At 47.4% G+C, this 23,646-nt stretch overlaps 1 protein-coding gene and 1 long non-coding RNA gene across 5 annotated transcripts in view; one reads left to right on the top strand and one right to left on the bottom strand.

The window, feature by feature from the left end:
* Window positions 1–6,726: 6,726 nt before the first annotated feature.
* On the bottom strand, window positions 6,727–18,876 carry CX3CR1 (C-X3-C motif chemokine receptor 1). The gene is made up of 2 exons (XM_025884023.1): window positions 18,778–18,876; window positions 6,727–9,693 (listed from the first exon to the last, which is right to left on the bottom strand). The coding sequence occupies exon 2, from the start codon at window positions 9,682–9,684 to the stop codon at window positions 8,614–8,616; it is 1,071 nt and encodes a 356-aa protein (XP_025739808.1). The 5' UTR covers window positions 9,685–9,693; window positions 18,778–18,876; the 3' UTR covers window positions 6,727–8,613.
* The window catches only part of LOC112833073 (uncharacterized), a 12,971-nt gene continuing 4,867 nt past the window's right edge, over window positions 15,543–23,646 (top strand). For 2 of the 4 annotated variants that reach the window (XR_012380991.1, XR_003210540.2), the window contains exons 1-2: window positions 19,069–19,404; window positions 20,713–21,884. This is a non-coding gene — a long non-coding RNA (uncharacterized lncRNA). Of the gene's footprint in view, window positions 15,623–18,957; window positions 19,001–19,068; window positions 19,405–20,712; window positions 21,885–23,646 lie in introns of those variants that run through there. The other 2 variants (XR_003210542.2, XR_003210541.2) reach the window with 2 other exon arrangements.

The raw sequence follows: 23,646 nt of genomic DNA, 5'->3' as shown, positions 1-23,646 counted from the left end.
AGGGGGGTGGGGGGATGGGTTAGCCTGGTGATGGGTACTAAAGAGGGCACGTTCTGCGTGGAGCACTGGGTGTTATGCACAAACAATGAATCATGGAACACTACATCCAAAACTAATGATGTAATGTATGGGGACTAACATAACAATAAAAAATTTAAAAAAAAAAGATGTGGTGTATATATACTCAATGGAATATTACTCAGTGATCAAAAATAATGAAATTTTGTGGGCGCCTGGGTGGCTCAGATGGTTAAGCATCTGCCTTCGGCTCAGGTCATGATCCCAGGGTCCTGGGATCGAATCCTGCATCGGGCTCCCTGCTCCTTGGGGGCCTGCTTCTCCCTCTGCTTCTCTCTCTCTCTCTCTCTCCCTCTCTTCTCTCCCTCTGTCTCTCATGAATAAATAAATAAAATCTTAAAAAAAAACAAAAATAATGAAATTTTGTCATTTGCAATGACATGAATGGAACTAGAGGGTATTGTGCTAAGTGAAATAAGTCAGTCAGGGAAAGAGAAATACCATCTGATTTCACTCATATGTGGAATTTAAGAAACAAAACAGATGAACATTGGGGAAGGGAAGGAAAAATAAAATAAGATAAAAACAGAGAGGGAGGTAAACCATAAGAGGATTCTTAATCATAGGAAACAAACAGGGTTGCTGGAGGGGAGGGGGTGGGGGGATAGGGTAACTGGGTGATGGGCATTAAGGAGGGCACTTGAAGTAAGGAGCACTGGGTGTTCTATGCAACTGATGAGTCACTGAACTCTATCCCTGAAACTAATAATACACTCTATGTTAACTAAATTGAATTTAAATTAAAAAAAATTTTTTTAAAATCAATTTTAAAATGTCAAGCATACTAATAAACATGTGCAAAATCCACCAAGAGGCAATTCACACAAAAATATAAATTAATTCCCTCAGTAAATGTTTGTTGAGTTCCTACTATGTGTCAGGCACCATTTGAGGCACTGTGGATCTGGTCCTTCCATGCTAATGTGGAAGATAAATCAGAAATAGGCAAATATCTTATATAATGTCAGGTAGAGATAAGGGTAAGCAAACACATAAAGGCAGGAATAGGGGTAGGGAGTGAGGGTGGTGGTGGGGTCTAGGTTTTAGATGGGGAGATTTGTGAAGGCCTATCTGGAGAGGTGACACTGAAGCAGAGACTGAGTGAAGCTAGGTGGTGAGCCATGCACAGATCTGGTAAAAGAGACTCCACCCTGCTCCCCAAAAAAGTTTCCAGTAGAGAAAGGGGCAAGTATAAATGCCCTGTGGTGGGGAAGAGCTCAGCCTGTTTCAGGAAGAGTTCAGGGGCCTGAGTGACTAAACAGAGTGTGGGAGGAAAGTCTTGGGATACGAGACTGGAAAGGAGATGCTTATTGTCTATCCAAGGGAAATGGTTAGGAAACTGAATATACACGTCTGAACTTTAGAGAATTTTGGGCTGGAGAAAATTGTTTGGATGTTGGATGTTGTCAGTGCAGAGAGATGGTGTTTACAGATTTGCAGCTGGCTGAGCTCTCCAGGGGAGTGAGTGTAGGTAGAAGAGATCTGGGGATGTAGCCTCAAAGCCCTTGATGCTTAGAGGTCAGGGAGGCAGAAAGGAACCAGAGAAGCCGCCTGGGGCGGGGGGGGCGGCCAATGAGGGTGTCAGCGAAGCAGGAGGAGAGTGTTACCTCCAGGGCCGAAAGGAAAAGGTGCTTCAAGAGGGGAGAGATGAGCTTTGTCAAATTCTGCTGATGTGTTGGTGAGATGGGCCTGATCGTGGGTCCTCTGACCTAGCCACATGGAGAGCATCTTGACTTTGCTAAAGGTGTCTGGGGGAGTGGTGAAGAGGAAGAGCAAGAGAGAATGGGGGCCAAGGGCCTAGAGATGCCTCTTGGGTGTCTCCAAATGGAGAAGAGACAAGAGCAAGAATGGTGGGAGGTATGGAGTCCAGAGGAGGGTCTAAAAATGAGAAGCACTGTGGTGCGCTCATGTGCTAACTGGGAATCCTCCAGCAGAGAGGGATACAGTCCTTGGGGAGGTGAGATGGGATGAATCCAGTGCATAAGTGGAGGGTTTGGCTTTAGATAAGAGCAAAGAAAACCCGCCTATTGAACCCGGAGAGGAGGAAGAGCAAGTGGGCATAGCTGCAGGTTGGTGGGAGATGTGATTTGGAGAGCCTGTAGAAATTCTTTTCTGGTTCCTTCTATTTCTCAGTGAAATAAGGTGCCTAGAAATGGACACTTATCCTTTACCAATAAAAGTGTACCTTAGCCTTTTGGTATTGGGCTTCCCCGCTTAGCAGCTGGGCAACCTTTTGTCCCCAAACAGGGCGACCTGGATACGCCAGGGCTACCAGGTAGCCCTGGATTCTCGGAGTCGGCACAGATGGGAGTTCCCTGGCTCATTGGAGCACCGCACCTGCTAGCAGAAGCCCAAGATAGAGGGTGTCCATAAGCCATTGTGGTTTGGATTTCTAATAAATTCACTTCCATGTAAGGTATAAACAATTTGTGAAATGCATTCTGAAGAGAATTTACTAGAGATTTAAATAAAGTTGCCTGTGCTTCGGTTTTTCCTTTCTTTCATTTTTCAGGTAACAAACTCCCCATGACACTGAGACGGCCATATCCAAGTATATCCAAAAGGACCGTGGATGCATTGAAAGTAGACTTCCCTGCAACCAAACGTGCTAAATCTTGAACAAATTTTCTCTTCTGTTGCCTTTTTCAGATTATTTATGTTTTATACAGAAGTGAATTTTTTACACCTTCAAATTGCACAAGGACTCTTTGGGTGCCCTGTTCATCCTTACTTCTCCCTCTAAGACACTCCCACCTTCACCCGCAGAGCAAATGTTGCCACTTCCTTCTCTTCCTTGATTTTGTTGGAGGTTTTTTCCCCTAAATTTTTATTGGGGTAAAATATACATTAAATTTACTATCTTATCCATTTTTAAGCATACAGTTCAGTGCTGTGCAACCATCACCACCATCCATTTCCAGAACTCTTTCATCCTGCAAAACTGAAACTCTAGTACTGTGATACAATAATCCCCCACCCCCTTCCCCAGATTTTTTTATGACTCAGATGGCCTCTCCTGTGTCCCCTTAACCCAAACACTAAGCAGTATCTTAAAACAACTATTTTGTGATGATATTATTCACTTAAAAAAAATCCCCTGTCTCTTTTTTCTTTTCTCTCTCCTAGATAGCAGCCTTACTACCTTCTCTGAGGAATGGAAGTCTTTCTCTTCCTCTGCCTCTTGAAGTCAGTAGCCGGTATTTTATAAAATAAGAAAAGTCTATAATGTCCAGATCCCAAAGCTTGGGAAGGTGGGGCTGGTGTGTGTGTGCTATAGTCAGGGAGTGGGGTTCTTAGAGCGTTAGCTCTACGGTGTCATTGTTCTGAAAAGCAATTTTGCAGTAGCTAGCAAAAGACGCTTCAGCAAAAGATGCTTCAGTCCTTTGATCCAGTGATTCCTCTTAGACAATCAAAGATATGCACAAAGCTTTACGTTCAGCACATAATAATGAAAACCACGTGTTGCCTCTATGTCCATTGGTAGGGGCTAGGTAAAGTCTATACGCAATCATTAAAAACCATGTTTGAATATGGGCCACACAATGGCTTATGGACACCCTATATCTTGGGCTTCTGCTAGCAGGTGCAAATGTTTATGCTATAATGTTAAATGAAAAATATAAGATAAACTACATATATATATGTTATGATCTCAAATCTTTTCTTAAATTTGTATCTGCAGAGAATAACATGGTAGAGAACCACCTCAGGGTTAAACAATTCTCAGGGAGATGGAATATTGTGTAATTTTAACTTTTTATACATTTATTTATTTTTTATATTTCCTATGACTGTACACCTCTTTTATATCCAGAAAAAGACATAAAGAATATAAAACAAACACACTGAAAATGGAACAATCTTACCTAGTACCCAAAGAAATGCAAATTAAAATTTATTTTTGTTTCTGTGAACTAAATAAATGAGGAAATATGGAGTAAAAGAGTAATTTTCCTGCTGAGCATGTTTTGTGGTTTTTAGAGCTGGCTAGGGTGTGTCTGTGGAGGAACAGTGGCTGTTGCCTAACAACATGTCTTATTCAACAGAAATGGAGACATAGAGCCTGTATCCTTGAGAAAATGAGTTGGCCCTCCTATGGATGGAGGGTGTCTTGAAGAGAAACCAGATATTTCTAAATTTGCTAAGAACTACATTTGTCACTTGCTCTCAGATAATACCACTTTGGGGTAGCCCACCATGGGGTTGCCAACTTAGCTATATTTACAAGTCATGTTGAAACTGAAGTGGTCCCCATGGGCCCAGGAAATGGGTGTGGATGGAGAAGAATATTAACTTCTGAAGTGGGACAGACTACCCTAATTTTTGAGGGCACTAATAAGGCATCAACTCAGGGGCAGTTGGTACCCAAGGTGGAACTCTCAGTCAAGTTGCCATGTTCCCACATATAGTTGGCGGCCTTGTGGGACCAGAGGTCAGTTCTCTCCTTGGGTGCTCAGGGACAGACTCACAGAGAGAGAGACAATGGAAAGCCCACCAGACCTTATATACACTCCAGATGCAGTGGATTTTGGGGTAGTAGCTCTTCCCACCCATCCAAAGAGTGTATTCTCCAGCTTTCTTGGTGGCAATATCCTTGCGAAGCCTACTTCTCCCTCAGATGATCATTTGATGAGCATGAATAAGCCTGAAGTGGGTAGGATTATTTGGAAAGGGCTGAGCACTTCCCCGATGGTGTGGCCATCCCTGGACAGTGACCCTACTCGACTTAAGACTCTGCCTACCAACCCATATCCTGTTTATAGGTTTGCCTATGGTAATCCTGGTATCCTTGCTAATGAATGTCTGTTTACCATCTTCATTAGAGATACTGATGTCACAGAATAGCTGTCGCCGAAAGCTGCCCCACCCAGGCTGCATCTGTCATTGTGAGTGGATTGATTCTGTTAAACTTGGCATTCTGGAGGGCAGACGTCTCTTCCCTGCTTAAGTCATCCACCTGCAGACCTTCTTTCTGGATTTTTTTTCCATGCTCACCTGTGTTCTCTGTTCTTGGAGGCAGGGTTGGTCTGTATCTTTTTTCCAGCTTTATTGAGATATAATTGATATATGACATTGTGTAAGTTTAAGGTGTACAACATAGTGATTTTATATATGTATATGTTACAAAATGATTACCACAAAAAGGTTAGTTTAGACATTTATCACCTCACACAGTTACAGTTTTGTGATGCGTGATCAGAATTTTTAAAAAATCTACTCTATTAGCAACTTTTAAATATACAATACAACATGGTTAACTACAGTTATCATAGGATTGGTCTCTATTTTTATCACAATGAGAAAAAAATCAGTAGATTGAGAGTCAAGGGATCTACCTCTTTCATTAATTCCCTGCGTGATCTTGGACCAGCCTCCAGCCCCATCTGCGTCTCCTGTCCCTCATTGGCACTACAGTTCTGTGACTCTGGGACTAAGGAGAATAAGAAGGCAAGGACAAGATAGTATGAGTTTCTTTGCTGTGAAAGGTTCAATCTAAGAAGAAGGAGAAGAAGAAGGGAAAAACCAAAAATAGTCACCACCATTTATTTGAGCTTGCTTTGCCAGGCCTGCACTGTGAACATTGTGAAGGTAATCTTACTAAATCCTCACAATAATCCTAGGAGGAGGGTACTACTTTTATTCTTAATTTTCAAATGAGGAAACTGAGCCTCAGAGATGTCAAGTAACTTGCCCAAGGTCACAGAGTTAATATGTTGGGACTCAATCACAGATCTCTCTCTGCTTTTGGAGTCCACCATTTCCCTGTGCTTTTGGGAAGATTGGAACTCAGAAACAGTACTGGGTCTGATCCAGCTGTGCTCTTAGGGCCAACTGTCTTTTTCAAATGTGCCTTCCTTTGTTTAGCCACTAACATCATTGCTATTTAGGGTTTTTCAATGAACTTCCCTATTTCCTCCCTATTCTGTCTTATTCAGCAAAATGAATGAGTGAATGTTTCTTATGACACAAATTTAATTTTCATTTAGAAATGAAAGTGCTTTGCCTCTCTACTTTTATTTTTCAAGCCAAAAGAATTTTTCCCTCTTTTCTTGGGAGTCCAGAAATAAGTTAAAATTTAATTAAAAGTTTTATGACTCAACGGTTGCAATGAGGTTCAAGTGATAATGGAACAAACTTGTGGATAGCCTGAGGAGAATGTTCCCTTCTGTTAGTTGTTTGAGCCAATGTTCCAGGAGAGTCTCCCCACCCACTCTGCTCCTAATGCCTTTCACTATTCACACACTTTTCCCACATCTTAAGATCCCCATGCCCTCACACCCCTCCTTTACGTATGACATTCCCTGAGCTAGAATGCTATCCCTTCCTTTGCCTGGAGAGCTCCTTACCCTTAAAGACTCAGGTCCGACTGCTCTTGTGTGACCAATTAATGCAAAGTATGTTTATTTGTTTACTTCTCTGTTCTGCACTTGAATGTTAAATCAGTGAGGGCAGAGGCCTGGCCTCACTCATCTTTGGAACCACTCTGGAACTGAGTCCACATAACACTTATAATATATGCCCAATAACAATTTCATAATAATTTTGTGTGTATGTGTCCAAAGCCAAATGTTTCCTGTGCCCTTTGTCCCAGTTAGTCCCATGATGAGGAATTTATCCAAAGGAAATCACTGAAGAGGAGACAGGGAATTATGCAGACAGAAGTGCTGTAAATATGTATTTGCTAAATATTGGAAACAAGTTTATCAATAGGATAATGGTGAGTAAATTACAGTACACGATCTTGATGGAACATGATTCATTCTCTCATTGATTAAACCAACATACTGACTGCCAAGGAGGTGTTAGAAATACAGCAGTGAGTCAGGTGCCTTCAACGAGTACACAACCTGGCAGAGACTTCTAGAGCCATCATAACAAAACTATACAGAAACAGAGAACTATTTGTGGCCTAATGTTAAGAGAAAAATAGCATATTACAGAACAGTCTGTACGTGATGCTTTCAACTCTAAACATGTGAAAGTGTGAACAAGTTCTTGGTGGGCAAATGAAGGTATTGCATGTTTAGGTTATAGGTGACATTCTCTTTAGCATTATTACAATTGTTTTTCAAGCTCTGAAGAATTAGACCAACCCAGAAGTCTACTGAAAAGGGGGAAAAATCTGCTCCTGGGCCCTGGCTCTCCAGGTGGGCAGTGGCATGAATGGTGGCGGTTCTCTCCAGATGGGCAGGGGCTTGCCACGAGACAATTGGAAAGGCACATTCAAAGCAGTCTGGAGGGCTGGGTCAGGGAGGACTGTCAATCTGTATACGTAGGAGTATCCACTGAGTGCCTCTGTAAGAACCAGCCTCCTCTGTATCTGAGTTACATCAAACAGCAGAGCCAAGGCTCTGCCAACATTCCCCTTAAGCACTGTGCCAAGTGGCGGGGGGAAGCTGAAGTCTGGGAATCAGATAAGAAGGTTGGGACCTGTAGGAATTGGTGGCTGATTCCTCATGCTGGAAAGGATGCTCCTTATGTGGAAAATACCAGTATCTCCATTCTATAGATGAGGAAGCTGAAGCTGGTCTGGCTCCAGGCTACCCAGCCGGCCAAGTGATGAACTGGGATTGGAAACTGTCCTTTCTCAGTTTGGGCCAGGGTTCTTTCTATTTATCTCCCAGGTCCTGGAAGCAGGTGATGATGCATAAGGCTGGATGGAAGAGACCTGGCTGGCTGAGAGGCTGGATTCTTTTGGGAAGGGGAAAAAATGGGGAATCTGTTGGTTGGACTGCATGACGGAGGGTCTCAAATTTGATGCAGTAGGCACTGGGCAACTATTGTAGGTTTGGGGCATGATAGAAAGGGGTTTCAGGGAGAGGAGGTTTGGCAGTGTGTGCTGGCTGGTGTGACCAGTGAGGAGGCTGGCCCAGACACACGGTAAGGTTGGTGGGCAGCTCTTGTTCTATCAGATCAAACAGCACCCGCCCCTCCAGCTTCTTGGAAATATGTCTTCCTGTACCTCTAACCATGAGATTGGAATGGAAGCTGCCACCTTATCTATTCTCCCCCCATGGATATAACCTGGTCCAGGGATGGACATCTGATTCAAACATGGCCAATGAGAGCCCTTCCCTGGGAATTTTAACCTTGAGGCCGGAGAAGGATGGGTTTCAGTCCCTCACTATTGGCTAAGCTGTTTCTGGGAGCTCTGTCACCACTCAGAGATTTGAGAGCCGGAGAGAGGAAATTCTAGCTGGACTCAATCCCTAGTTTCTACTTCCAGGGAGGGCTCAGCCACCCTCTTGTTCATGCCACCGTGTGAATAATACTCCCCACCTCCTCTTTAGCTAAGCTAGTCTGCGTTGCATTTTTATCATTTGTAAACAAAAAGTCCTGACATTTGCAGTTAGAGACAGGCCTCCCCTTTATCATTCAAATCTTGGCAGAATTCTCAAAAATGCTTTAGGGTTGTTTTGGAGCATTGGGTTCAGCATTTCTTGCGTGTAAGAAACAAAAAAGTCTGTCCTCATTCTTCAGTGTCAAGCTCAGAAACTCCAGGCTCTCTGTGGGAATAAGGCTTTGGGTATCCCTTCAGAGAATGATGGACCCATCTCCATCACTGGTGTGGTGAGTAAAATTGCTGCTCAGAATGCTTTCCCGCCTGCTCGTTTGTGATTCAGTTGGGGAGAAACTGACATGGACAGGACGACCACACAGGACAGCCAGACATTTCCTATATAAGTGGTAGAGGTATCTTCTGAACTTCTCTCCAGCAAATGCATAGATAAAGGGATTGAGGCAACAGTGGATAAATGCAATTGTCTCGGTCACACTGAGGGCCAACCTCAGATCCCTCTTCATGTCACAACTGGGAAAGAAGTCATAGAGATTAAGTGTCTCTAAGAAAATCATGATGTTGTAGGGTGTCCAGAAGAGGAAAAACATGATGACCACCAGAAAGATCAGTTTAATGGCTTTGGCTTTCTTGTGGTTCTTACAGGAAAACAGTGTCTGCATGATTCTGAAGTAACAGTAACTCATAATGAGCAGGGGGAGCAGGAAGCCAAGCAAATTTGCTTCCACGTTGCGGAGGACAGGCCAGAGTTCCTGCAGGACCTCAGGGTAGTCACCGAGGCATTCGTTTTCTTTTTGTTTTGTGAACATGAACTGAGGTGCTGCCACCAAGATGGCTGCTGCCCAGACGCCTAGGCTGATGGTGACGCCATGCTGCACAGTCCGGTTGTGCATGGAGTTGGCTGCCAGGACAATGGCCAGGTACCTATCAATGCTGATGACAGTGATGAAGAATATGCCTCCAAAAAAGCCGATGAAGAAGAAGGCGGTGGTGAGTTTGCACACAGCATTGTGAAGGCCTTGTTCACTTAACAGGTAGTGAGTCCAGAAGGGTAAGGTGGCTACAAAGAGCAGATCAGACAAGGCCAGATTCAGGAGGTAAATGTCTGTGATGCTCTTGGGCTTCTGGCTGTTGGTGAGGGCAAACACCACCAGCAAATTTCCCAACAGGCCAAAGGCAAAGACAAGGGAGTAGAGTATGGACAGGAAGACAGTCCCAAAGGCCACGATGTCCCCCATATCACAGGCTTCAGCAGACTCATCGTACTCAAAGTATTCTAAAATTGATTCAGGGGAGTGGGTGGGCATGGTGAGGGCCTGGATCAGAAAGGAAAACAAGTAACAGCATTAGTTCTCAGAGAAACAAAGTTGGGATTCTATCTGGCCCCACACATAAGCAAGGGTGGAAGAAACAATATTGGTTGGATGCCTAACCAATACACTTCCCAATGTCACGCACGTCATCTTGTTTAATCTCCACAATAGACTCTTGACGGAGGCTGTAACAGATTCCTCTGACAGAAGAGGAAACCAGGTCTCTGAGAGGTTCAGAGACTTGCCCAGAGCTACACAGTGAATGGCTCAGCTAGCATTTGAATCTAGAGCTTTTGAAGCTTGAGACAGATCTTTTCTTTGACTTTCAAACACGTATCCAAAAGGTTGACCAGTGTGTGGATAGTGGGAGAGAAGACTATGGGTGTGGAGAAGAGGGGGTGCGATGGTAGGGCGGGGTGCAGCCATAATTCACATGTCTAGTCCAAACTTCCCTGAAGCAATTCTCCAACTCCTTCCTTATTCCCACCTCCTTTACCCTCTGGATCCCAATTTCTCCTGCAGGAGGCTGAGATTGAAGAGAGAGGTCTCAGACACCCTTCAGACACACAGAGCCCTGAGCAGACCTGTACCCAGAAGTCCCTCATCTTTGTTTTTGAGAACCCTTTCTCTTCCTCTTCCTCTTGGAACCAACAGGTCCTTCTCTTCCTTAAGAGATAAGACACAGAGTTATACACTCTAGGGTGACCACCTTGTCTCGGTGTGCCCAAGACTTTCTGGTTTTAGCACCAAAAGTTGGAAACCCCTCAGTTCTAAGCAGACAGCCATGGACGGCCATCCCACAAATCCAAGTGAAGAGAGAGGAGTGTCGCCATTGCCATCGTAGGGTCTCTGCTGTTATGAAAGGACTGATTGATCCTGTATGGGGGATCACACTCAGTTAGTCTGCCGCACTGGGTCCAGGTGGCTAATTTACCCCATAATTACCAGCGCTGCACTCCTTGTGGCCTGGTGATGCATAAGGGTTTTGTTTCCTCAGAACAAAAATTGAAAGTCAAGACATTTCTGCACAGGTAGAGAAGTAACACTTGTTCCCTTCTCCCTGACCTCCCCAGCCAGGACTTACTTGTCACTCCAGAGGCTACAAGGGCAACCCTTTCACTCTGGCCCTCTGGGGCCTCCTCCTCTTCCTTGTGATGCCACAGGCAGGCCCCCGAGAACCCCCAAGTATGTTCAGAGCACACCTTTTGGTTGTCACTGCCTCCCTCCCCACCACAACTAAAAACAAGGTTCACACCTCTTTAACCAAGGGAGTTTCCACACCTCACTGCATCCTTTTCATTCTGGTTTTACCAAGACTGTGTCTCTGCCAAGGTGAGGGCCCACCCTTCCAGGCAGGGCTTTGCTTCTCCCTTCCCGCCAGGGCTTTGCTTCTCCCTTCCCAGCCTCCGCTTTGTGTTCTGGCCCATCTCTGCATCTTCCCAAAATCCTTCTGGCGTGAGGTGGGTTAAGCCTTTCTGACCTGGGCGTCTCAGGCTGGGATGGAGTGCCCATCCCCCCGGGAGAGCGTACGCTTTCTTCGTTTTAAGCCGCAGCCCCCCTTTTCTCAGAGATGAACCTCTGCTTGTGACCCTAATCAATCATATTTAGTTTAACCACATAACATGGCTGATGTGCTACCCCTTTTGAGCTCACAAATGTCAGTTTCAAATGGTTCAAGCTGAAATATGGGGAGACGGGGACATTCCTACTCCGTGCACGTGGCTTATGGTAGTGGCCCATCTTCCCAGATGCGCAGCTGTGTGAGAGTGGAAATAGTCAAGCCCTCAGTGATCATAAGTTAGGTACCACCCTCTTCCTTCTCCATTTTCCCCCAGTGAAAGGAACTGACACAGTTGGCCTTGAGAGGAGGTCAAGGACAAGGAAGATTGCCTGGTATCTCTTCATGCCTGTGCTCAGTCCTGTGGCCCAGGAACTCTGTGCTGGGGCATTGGCTTGCTTTTGCCAAAGCTGCATGACGTAGGTTTAATTTCCACTCCCAGCACTGTGCCTTATACACAGGGACCTCCTCTAAATCTTCCAGCGGGTGTCCTTGGGTCACTGAGGAGGGAGAACAGGGAGGTGGGCAGACTCGGGCTCTCCCGTGGCTGTTTCTCTGGCCAAGTGACCCTGGGTGAACTTGGAACCTCTGAGTCTGACATTCCTCATCTGCAAGACTGAGACTCATTTTCATGTCTGCCCACAGTGCTGTTCTGAGGACAGCACCTGGCATGGTGTGTTGCACATAGCAGGCACTTAATAAATGCATTTGGTGAGGAAGCAGAAGGAGAAGCATTTCAGACCATCATCCAGTTTGCCTGTGAACGCTTGTGTTGTTCACTCCCACCCAAGGTATTGGTCTGTAAAGTTGGTTTTATTTTTTTCCCTGAAATAAAAAATATTTTCTTTTCAGGTTTTTTTTTGGGGGGGGTGGAGAGGGTACATAGGGGAGTAAAAAAAGCATACCTTTACTGAGTTTTTACTCAGCTGTCAGGCTCACTGCTAAACACTTATTACCTGTTTTGGGAAAAACATTCATGAATTGCCTTGAAGTTTTAAAAATAAAAATAAACAAAAATATAATATGAGTTATATGAAAAATTAAAATAAATAAGTAAGCAAATAGTCTAATATGATAACCAGCACATAGTACATGCTCAAGAAATGGTAGCCAACACATAACAGGATACTTCTCTCTACTTTATGGGCAAGTAGATGTGCTCAGAGAGGGTGAGTAACTTGCTCAAGGCCACACAGCTGGCCTGTGGCAGGGCTACTGTTTGGGCCCACGTGTGGCCAGGCTGTCTGCGCTACCCGAGACTGGGAGTTCCTGAGAGAGGAACAGGGTCTCCTTCAGCTCTGCAGACCGATGTTCAACAGAGGGAGAGGCCTTGCCCCAAGCCAATGCCACAGGAATATTTGCAAGAGGATAAATATTGTCTCCTAGACTTTCATTCCAAATTGCTCTGTGGCAGGAATAGTGGCAGTGGCCTTTTGATTGTCCGGTTCCCAGAGGTGCCCAAAGGGCACCCGAGTGTCCTTCCTGATCCTGGCCCAGGGGCCCTTGCTTGAACTCTGGGTGCTTAGTGGATGCCTCGTGTGTTGAATGAAGGAATGAATGAGTGAGCGAATGAATGAATGGAAGGCATACAGAAACAGAAGTGCCGCTTTGGCCACACTTGGAGAGCCCTTGGAGACAAGCCCAGACCCACCAACTCTCCAGGGTCAGAAATCACAGCTGCCCACAGCTGCACACTCCTCTGTGCTGGCCTAGGTTTCTAGGCCGTCTGAGCCCTCAGGCCAGTCTGAACCCAGCTTTGCTGGCTGAGAAGCCCAGAGCATGCGAGGGCACCGTTTACATCAGAAACCTGACAGGAAAGATGTCACTGAATTATGCCACTGAACTTGACAGCCTGATCAAGGGAGGGACCTTTTTAGCAACAGTGGGTCTGAGCTCGGTCGTCCTCCTATTATTTCTGGATCCTCGGAGATGTCCCACGATTGGGAGACAAGCCTAACAATGGGGCCTCCTGGCAGCAGATGGGAGCAGAGCCAGTCCTTGAGGGCGGCCTTCCGGGCAGGCTGAAGGGCCACCAGGGGTCTGATTGGCTGGACACCGGCTTTCCCGGCCCCTGAGGACAGCAGGAACCAAGTGCAGGAATCCGAGGAGATAAGCCTTTTTTTCAGGGCCTCCTCAGCTGGGTCTCATACAGATGGGGATTAGAGAGGAGAGATGCGTGCTGGATGAGTTGAGGGCTGTGGCAAGAACAGAAACCGCTCCAGGCTGCTGTTCTCAGGCCTCCTCAGCCTCCCGTCCCCTCAGTCAAGGTTTACTAAATGCTGTTGAACTGCAAGAGTTTGAGCTGAGCCCAGAAGTAGAGCTTTGAGTGCACGTGGGTTGCATACTCCGGTAGAAATGAACCTGCCCAATCAACTCACTCGCTCGTCTCCCGTCTCCGATCCTGCTCTGCTTCCTCTGGCCCACTTCCTTTTCTCAGGCCTGCTCATTAATATTTCAACTTTTTTTGGGTCGCCATTTACCCATTGTTTCCAATCAGCTTCCCTGTTCTCTACTTCCCTTTTCATTTAAGCGGCCTGGGTCCACTTTCCTCTTCTGTCCCACATCCTTTTTGGGCTGCTTCCCCCATCTTTTGGCTTCACATCCTGCTTACTGTCTGCTACACCCAGTGCATCCTTTTTTTGTTTTGTGTTGGTTTGTTTTTCCCTCGTTGCTCTCTGCTTATGGCTTTTTAGACCCCTGAGTGAAGACCAGGTTTGAGGTTCTGTTGGTTTCTAATGCCAAGAAAAGTGTGGTTGAATGTTTTACTTTTGCAAAGGAAATTAGAGGATGGTAAAGATTGCTTGAGCCCTGACCCCAGCATTCTGCATGGGGGTGCCACCGTGCTGAGAATGTTCCAGAGCCTGAAGCTATCCTCGGAAAGCCCAGTGTGGAAGGAGAGGAAGCTACCATTCTCGGGTGCCCCATGAGTGCCCCGCTCCATACACAAGACCCTATTTCATTCCCTCGACAACCGCCCATGAGAATGGTTGTCCTTCTTGTATGACTGAACCAACAGCAGCTCTGAGAGATCTGGGAAACTCGTCTAAGGAGCAGCAGAGCCAGAATTTCAGCCCATATGAGCCTCTCCACAGAGCCACGCTCACTGCACAGCACCAGGCTCTCCCTCTTGGAGCAGAAGTCTGCAGCTTATCGCAGACCACTTCTCTAGATCTAGAACTGAGAAATAGCAGACTCAACACCCCCTGGAAAGAATATGACCCATGATGCCAGCCTGAACACTTGTTCTGCATTTTTCCCCTCTGGACTCAGAACCCACAAGGTCTGACCCTGAGGGGAAAGGCAGGAAGTCGGGAGATGAAGGTGGGGGGTGGATATTCACCTCTCCAGCCAGGACTAGGGGATCCTCACTGCCAGACCCCCAGAATCTAGCTCTCATCAATGCTGGTGAAGAAATTTGGAATCTTTTTCTCTGGAGAAGAAGAGGCTGAAGGCTGTAGGGTCAGCTTATTTCCTGCCTTCAAATATATGGTGACGCAGTACCCTTCTCATGATGAGCATGGAGTAAAGTACGCAATTGTTGAATCACTATATGGTACACCCGAAATTCATATAACACTCTATGGTAACCATACTGGAGTTAAAACAAAAAGTTAACAAAAAATAGGGTGATGCTTTTCTGAGCTGTGTGCTTCACAGGGGCCCACATATCCCACAGACGGCTTGGAGACCCTGGGCAGCTCACTCTGGCTCTGCCTCAGTTTCCTCATATGTGAAATGAAAGCATTGGACCAGACGGTCCCTAAGGGCCTGGCCAGCTCTGGCACACTTAAGTTTCCAACAAGAACCAAACTCAAGCACAACGTGAGTCCTGGGTCAGGGAGAGCATGGCCTAGTGTCAAGAGAAGTGGCGGCTCATGAACATGAATCTTCTGGGCTCACAGCCTGCCAGCATCCAGGTGGGGTTCTGTTTGGAGACAGAGAGCTGGGTCAGTTGACTGTGGTCCTAACAAGTCTTGAGCTTCACTTTGCCCTGGATGGGAGGCTTTTGGGTCTGGGCCCAAGCCTACACCCCCTGCTGTTTGGGCGCCGGAGTCTTACCAGGTCCTGATGGTTTTCCCATTTACAGAGACAGCTAACTTCCTGAGACACCCTGTGGGATGCAGGGAGAAGTGAGGATGAGAAGGCAGAAGAAGGGCAGATGGAGGGGACCCGAATTGCATGCAGAGGAGCTCTAAGGGCACATTTTACACCTTGCAGCCCCTCCCCTGTGCAGGTGACCTGAGTGGCCCTCTCTATGTCAGCAAGCAGCCCACCTGAAACAACACGGCCTCACCCACCCACCAGCGTTTGGACCGGCCACACGGACGCCCCTCCAAGACCAGCAGCAGGAGAAAACAACCCTGAGACTGCACGGTGAGCCGCCCTTTTACCGAAGCCGCTGTGGTTCTGGGTTTGACGCGTCTCCCTCTCGTTTCCTCTTTCAAGTACACTATGCCATTTTCTTATTTCTGCCCCACTGTGAGGTTCTGAAAGGAAATGCTTTAGGACTTTTGTCTAGTAATTGAGGAAGAGGTGGATTTTAAATTAATTATTAACTAAGCCAATATCTGTTATGTATCTTAACCATATGCCTGTGTAAGGACAAATAAAAATAATGCATAAGAGGTTTACTTCTCCCCCTTGAAAGTAAGGGAAGAGAGTCTCTTTTGCCACCTCCTTCCTAGGATGCTTGCTTTAGAAAACTTGTCACTGGAAGTACATTCTCCTCTCTGAAATGTAGGTATGTGTCCTTTTGAAAATGTGATCACCTCTTTTGTCAGCTTTATGACCCAGGAATCTTTCTCAAGGACCTGGGGGCCTTCTCTTTGAAAAGTAAACACCAAGAATCAGCGCCCTTGGGGCGCCTGGGTGGCTCAGTGGGTTAAGCATCTGCCTTCAGCTCAGGTCATGATCCCGGGGCCCTGAGATTGAGCCCCGCATCAGGCTCCCTGCTCAGCGGGGAATCTGCCTCTCCCTCTCCCACTCCCCCTGCTTGCATTCTCTCTCTCTCAAATAAATAAAATCCTAAAAAAAAAAAAAAGAATTAGTGCCCCTGTCACCCAGTTTCTGTGGAAGGGTAGGAGCCTAACATGGGTGGGTGCCTCGCTCCAAGTTACAAAAATAAGTCCCGTCATAAAGATATGAGTCTATTTCTTCTCGGGATGAAGCCCATCAGCTAACACAGATGGTCACCCCAGTTACCATGGTAAAGTTAGGATGACTGTGTGTGACTGTTGAGTTCTCTCGAGTAAGGACTAGGTATATGTCTCTCACGTTAGGGACTGTATCTGCTTGGCTGTGTAAAACGGTGAGATTTTTTCCCCCCATCTCTGCAATCTCTTAGCAGATTGCCCGAGATGGGCATCACATTCTGGTTTCATGCCAAGTTAATAATAAAGGTGTTTTCTTTCTCTATTAGCTCTGTGAGAGGTTTTCCTGGGTTGGAGATCTTATTTTTAATTTTATTTCCCCAACACTAGGCTCTGTGCTCCATTCGGTGGAGGTAAAAATGGCTAAGATACAGTCTTTAAGTTGCTGTTAATGTTCAGTAACAGAATATAAGAAAATATTTCCCTTAGGGAAAACCCAAGGATTGGATCATTTAAGCTGAGTCTTAAAGCTGAGTGTTTCTTCCAGGTAGACAAATGTGGAGGTGGGAAGCGGGGGTGGGGGTATTGAAGCCAAAGGCACTGGAGGGTCTGAGTACAGGGATGTTTCCCGGGATCAAGACTCCGCAGAGGGGGTGTGAAGGAATATACTAGAAACAGAAGGAAGTGAGGATGATGGGGTTAGAAGGGGCCGGCATGCTCCTGGAGTCTTCATGGAAGTCGAGTTTAGTCTGTGTGGAGGATTCAGGAAAAGATGCAGAGAGCAGGAGCCGAGAAGACAGAAGAGAGGTGAACAGAGGGTCCTCAAATTCCACGCTAAGGAACTGTAGGAGAATTATAAGACTTTGAAAGAGGGGGGAAATTACTGGGTGCCCTGGCTAGCACACCCTTCAGGGCTACCTCCCCCTTTCATTTTCTGGCCCATATACAGCTCTGTAAGTTCAGGAGACTGATAACAATGCAATAATCTTGTTTGCAGGAATAGAAACTGTGTCTGGTGGAGACGTGCTTGATAACTGCCCCGTGGTTAGGGACCAATTTTGCAGGTATCTGTATGTTCTTCCCAGCGTTTCTGGAAGTATCTCATCCACTCTACTGCTGTGGCTGGTGTCTGCTCATTGCCATTGGTGAACAGGTGGGCATCGTGTGAGCGTTCCACGGTGATCTTTTCCACTGTTGATGCACACCTGGGTGGCTTTCGGCCCAGGACCGCTGTGGATAACACCGTCACGAACAGTGGTGTGTGTGTATCTACATCTCCCACAGCATGGATGCATTTTAAAAGTATTTGAAAAAGAAAATGAACTTTCTTGGGGGAGGGGAAATCCTAAAACTCCCTGGCTTTTCTCTGAGCTCAGCTGAGAACCTACAGAGCAGAGACTGCGGAATCTGTCAGGCTGAGATGGCCAGATAAAGGTCAAGCAAGGAGAAATGAGAGGCCCGGTCAGTCCTCGCCTGGGTCCTCCATGTAGTTCCTCCTCTCATGCACCCACGTGTGTGTCCACTCTGAATTTCTGAGACTGTTTTCCCATGACACAAACCTTCTGAGCCCGTGTCCTCACAATGATTGTAACAGCATATGTTAATAGTGGACATCGAATTTGTGTTCATTCATTAAAATAGTTGTCATTGTAAATGCAATAGGTGCTCTTTGTAACAAATGTAGGTGGCACAAAAAAAGCATGGAAAGAAAAGGAAAAACAACATAGAAGCGAACGAGCTACCATCCAATTTCCCAGAATCAACCACAGCTAGCTTTCTGTCTTTTCCCGTGCAATTGTTCTGCGTGTTTTTATATTTATATTAAGTGTCGTTATATTTACATTTAAGATGCAAGTGTTCTATTAAACCATTTTTATTATAAAATTTTCAGACATAAATAGAAGCAGAGAGCACCCCCAGGTGCGCACCACACAGCTTCAATTAGCAACTCATGGTCACGATTTCATCTATTCCCCACTCCGTGTCCTACCAGATTATTTCAAAATAAATTCAGGTGTCATACCATTTCACCCATAAGCAGGTAAGTATGAGTCTCCAAAAGAATAAGAACTCTTTTTAAACAAAATAGTAACTTTGATACTATTTCTCACTTTAAGAAGTTACTAAATCCTCACGATCATCCAGATGCAATTTCAAATGATGCTTCTTTCAGGTAATACCTACCCATGAACATTCTCCATGCCCCTAACATGTAATTACTGTTGCTTCTAATCATATCCCGTGTCGAGTGGATCAAAGATGGTCTAATCACCCACTGCCCGCCACCCCTCAAGCCCCTTGGACATTAGGCTGCAACAGCTTTGGGAAAACGGTCTCTCTTGTTAGCGTGGAAAGCAAACCAGCATCTGTACCCCCCGTGACCTCTGACCACGCCCCGCCCTGCAAACCCACAGGTGCTGGCAAGTTCTCTGCTCCTACCTGGGCCGGGCCTGGGAAGGAAATCTCCAGACGTGACAATCAGCCACCTGGTCCCACTGTCTCTGTCTCTGTCACAGAGTATTTCCCTTTCCCTCCCTCTGAGGGCATCTTTATTTGCAAAGTTAGCCAATAGTAGGGGGTTTCCTGTGAGGTAGACTATCTTTAGATGTTGCCTCAGTCAGGCTCAGAAGCTCCAGGCTGGAGGCCATCGGAAGGCAGGAAGGTTTGAAATCACAAACCTGGAGGACGGAGCCGGGGTGGAGGTGGGGGTGGGGGCGGGGAGCAGACCCACCACGGCTTGGAGGAAGCGAGGTTGTGGAGGCTGTGTTATTTGCTCCATTCGGGGGAGGCCAGGGAGCAATGCAGTTCTCAGGAGCCACTAACGCCCACTGAACCTCAGTTTTCCTGCCTGTAAAAAGGGGCCCACAGCACTCACCGGGCTGCATTGGGGTGCAGATTAAATGAACTACAGCTTCTCTCTCCAAAGGACAGTCCCAGGCACTGGGAGCTTACTAGAAATGCAGCCTCTGGGGCTCCGCCACTGAATGAAACTCTGCATTTTGATGAAATTCTTAGGAGATTGATCAGTACATGGATTTTGAGATGCGTTGGCACAGAAAGCACTTAGTGAGTACCTGGCACCTGGTAGGTGCTTCCGAATGTTTTACTCCTCACCTCCCTCCTCCAAGGCGTTTAGCGACTTCCCTATACCTCTGGTCAAGCCGAAGGTCCATGTCTTCTGGGCACAGGCTTCACCCACAAACTGGCTCAGGCTCGTTCCCCGCTGTCTCCCCAAGCCCGCACTGCTTCTGACTCCTCCAGGCCGAGCCCCTGCTCCCTGCCCCAGCCAGCTTGCTCCCTCTCTGCGGCTCGAACCTCCACTGCCATGATCTCACTGCCTTCCCACCACCTCCTTGCCTGCCCGGCTCAGCCACAAGGCAAACACTGCTTCTGATGGCTCCCTCTCCTGGGGCCTATCCCGGGTCTAGCACCCCTGGCACACGTTTACTAGAGGGTCAGGGACTCCTCCAAGGCCTTCCTGGCTCCTCGCTGCCCGTCTTGCAGCCTGCTCGCCAGCACTGCTGTGGCTCTCGGAGCTTTGTCTGCCCGTGGGCAGGGCTGTCTTGCGTGCTCCCCACCGGGTCTCCGCCTCCATTCTGGCGGCCAGGACAGAGCTGTGGGTGGGACTGCAGTGTCTCGGGCTGGGCGACCTGCTGGCATTTGAGGAAGTCTGCGGCCAGTTTCCCTTCCTCTGGCCGGGAGCCTGCAGCACCCCTTCCTCATCTCTACCCCATAGCCACCTGTCCCAGGGCCCACCCAGCGGGGCCAGCTGCTTCAGCCTCCCTTTGCCTGCCTGAGACACCCTTCCTGCTTCTCTGAGTGCTCCTCTCTGGGACCCTGCCAAGACGCTCTGTCTTCCAGTCACACAGACTTCCTGGACAACCTTGCCCACGGCACCGTCTTCCTGGGCAACCTCATCCACTGCCCTGTTATCCTCATCACCTGTCCTGTCTTCCTGGACAACCTCGCCCACTGCCTCGTCAGTCACCACCTCTGTGCTCTGATTCCCCATCTTTGTCTCCAGCCAGGGCCTGAGTAACCTCCAGTGCCCATTTGTGCCCTTCATACCTCTTGCCATTTACCCCATTGACCATTCTCCTCCATCCGGAAGCCAGAGAACTCTTTCCAAAGTGCGAACTGCCCGCCTAAACCCTCCAGGGTTTCTCCTCACTGTGAGTTTCAGTCCCAGGCTTGTGAACATGGCCTTGGCGTGATCCCACCCCTTTGGACATCCCAACCTGTTCTAACCAACCCCCCCACCCCACCCCAAGTGCATGTGTGGGCTGCTTTTCCCTTCCCAGCTCACCAGGCTGGCAGGCCTGGCTTTGATTTCACTTCCTTGAAGCTAACAAGCCGGCTTCCACTGTCCCATAGGACCTGGAAGCAGACAGGACTGTGACTCGCAGCCCAGCAAGTGCCACGCTTGTGCCAGTTCCCTGACCTCCCAAATTCCAGAACGACGTGCGTGGTGGACCCAGATGGATGCTTGCACACGAAGGAGGCTGCATGACGAGAGAGGAACCGTGAGCTTGAGGAGCACACCATTTTATAGCCAGCAGTGAGCAAGCTGCTCAATGGCCCCGAGGGAGACATTACCTCATCCCTCAGGCTGCAAACACCACCCTGAGAAATGGGCCAAGGAAAGGGCAGCTGGGGCTCTGCATTCTCAGTGCACTCTGAGAGACGGGGGAGCACAGCAACCTTCCCACTCGGGCCACACGTCTGCAGACCTTGGATGAGGCCCCTCAGGTTCTGCCCTGGGGAACTTCTCCTCCCTGGACCCCTGTTCCTCCTTCCCAAGTGCTCCCAAGCTGTGCTGCCTTGGGCCGGTCTCCATCCCTCATTTTCACAGCCCCTTTGGCTTCACCCTTTGAGCTGTTCCTAGTGAAGGGTAACGGAATACGCCAGCACCAAATAAGCCACTTGGGTATATCCATTATTTTGAGCTGCAAGCCCTCGAGAAATAGCAAATACAGGGGGAGATTTCTCCGAACTCTTCCCTATCCGTCTCAAGACAGAGCCTCCAAAAGGAGCTTGGTTGTCACAGATCTTCCCCCCCCGGGGAGTTTCAAGAACCAGGGAGTATTGATGTTGGTCACGAGAGAAGGAACTAGAAGTCCCCACCACACCTAGACACACTTGGTCACAAACCAACATACCTCCCATCTGTTCTTCTATGGACCTGTTCATCTTTCCTACAAATCATTTACTCTCTGAGAGGAATACCCCTCCCCACCCTTTCCCTACGAGGCTGGTATTTAAGCCTGAATTCTAATCCACCCTGAGGAGGCACTTATTTTTCTCTGCGTACCTCCCATGTATATATGACACATACGTGTTAAAAACCTTTTTGTGTTTCTTTTGGCAATCTGTCTTTATGACAACAGCCTCAGCCTAGAACTTAGAAGGGTAGAGGGAAAATTATTTTTCCTCCCTGACAGTTTCTGGTGACCCAGACGGGACCTCTGAGACGCCTTACAGATAAGAGTCTGGGAACACCGGCAAAAGCCAGTGAAGGATAAGAATTGTCTTCCCCACACTTGCTTGTAAGTCCTTGTCGCCCTTGGTTTCTCCTCCGGTTGAGCCAGTAACTGCCTACCGTAGCCTGGTTTCTGTTGGGTGGAGGGGTGAGGGGTGCGGGGCGGGCTTCTAGGCAAGAGAGGCCTTGGGGTTGGTGGGGACAGCTTGGCAGTGATGTACACGGACACACGAGGCAGGTGAGGACTGGAGACTTGGTTTGAATAAAGCTCTGTGGGAGAGACACAGCAAAGGGAAATGGGGATACGATTATGCCTTGAAGGCCAGGCTAGTGTGTTCCCACTTTATACTACAAGCTGAGGGGGGCACTGGGGGTAAGCCCAGCAAACCTTTACTCTGCACAGCAGATGTGCTAGGCAGTGAGCTAAGTCCTCTGGGCACGTGCACTCATGTAACCCGGTGGCCCCAGAAGCACCCGTGACACGTACAGTTGAGGACACTGAGGGGAGAGGTGATGGGACTTGCACAAGACCACACAGCTTGTACGTGGCAGAGCCAGAACTTGAATTTAGCCTTTAGGTTTCCTGGTCTATGCCACGCATTCTTGGTGTGTGTGTGTGTGTGTGTGTGTGTGTGACATTGCTTCCCGGGGGTGACAATTGATTCTTGCGCTTTGTGTCTACAGAGCAGATACACACACAGTCTGTAAACAGATAACGTATCTATGTTGTAGAAATTTCATGAGAGGTGATTAAGAATATAATGTCTAAAAAGACCTCCACGGCGGATGATAATGGAAAAAAGGTTGAGAAACCATTGTCTCTGCTCTTAATCAGACCACGGAGCTGTGTCTTGTGCTTAAAACCTGGGGTCAGGGAGGAATAGGAGAAGAGTAACATCTTCAGAGAAACACACCAGTGGCTGAGCGGACGTGAGGGAAAGCTGCCGGAGTACAAGGGGAGGAGCAGGTGCGTGTCAGGCGCTTCCCCGGGCCAGGCGCTGGGCTAGGTACATCGCCTATAAGGTCTCCTTTTGACCTTCACCTTCACATTTTCAGATGAGGAGATGAGGAGACAGGAGCAACAGGTCCTCGGCCACCAGCTGGAAAAGGGCTGGGGCAGGACTTGAACTTCCTGATTCTGAATGTCGGCCGGGAGAAGGCCGTGGAGGGGGTGGACCGCAGGCGAGAGAGGGTGATTTGGCTAATGGAGCGTGCACAGAATCGGTGAAAGATCAGGCTGATCTAGGAACAAGCGAGGAGCCAGGGACCGTTTTGCTGTCAACAAGTCAGTACCATCAGACCAGAAGGCTTCAGAAGCAGAAGGAGTTTCCTCGTTCTTCTCCCCCAAAAGAGAAGTACCAGACGTAGGAAATTAAGAAGTTAGAAAGGAGTAAAGTTAGACAAAATAAATACTGATTAGTTGTTCCCTCTGCCCCAATGTTTACATTTTAACACCACTGGTTGCAATTTCTTAGGCTTGTTTCATAGTTTCTGCTCAACAGGGACAAAAAACATTCCTCTTTGGTACAAAGGTAATGACCTGGCAAAGAGCTCCAGGAGCATTTTGGATAAAATATTTTTAGGCATCATTAAGTTATTTTCTTGGAAATATTAAAAAATTCCACTTTGCTCCCTTCAAACATGGTGTGTGTTCCCAATCATGTAGAACTTACTAACGGAGAATAATAGAAAATGAACAAATGAACTGCCAACTGGAGTTATAAAAATATTTCCATTTTAGCCCTCTGAACCACATAAGGAATTCAAATTAATTCCTAGAATGTCTTTATATTGCTTTCTAATGTTCTGGAGGGTCTGCTTTAGGAAAA

This window comes from Callorhinus ursinus, unplaced genomic scaffold (genome assembly GCF_003265705.2).
Source record: "Callorhinus ursinus isolate GAN/ISIS: 27379988/994484 unplaced genomic scaffold, GSC_fseal_2.0 scaffold1, whole genome shotgun sequence".
In the NCBI taxonomy this organism is placed as follows: domain Eukaryota; kingdom Metazoa; phylum Chordata; class Mammalia; order Carnivora; family Otariidae; genus Callorhinus; species Callorhinus ursinus.
Note: the sequence above shows the minus strand (reverse complement) of the source record. Positions and strands in the feature narration are given on the sequence as shown.

Bases quoted from the DNA above. Each gene is read 5' to 3' on its own strand.
- CX3CR1 (XM_025884023.1), bottom strand. From the start codon at position 9,684: ATGCCCACCCACTCCCCTGAATCAATTTTAGAATACTTTGAGTACGAT.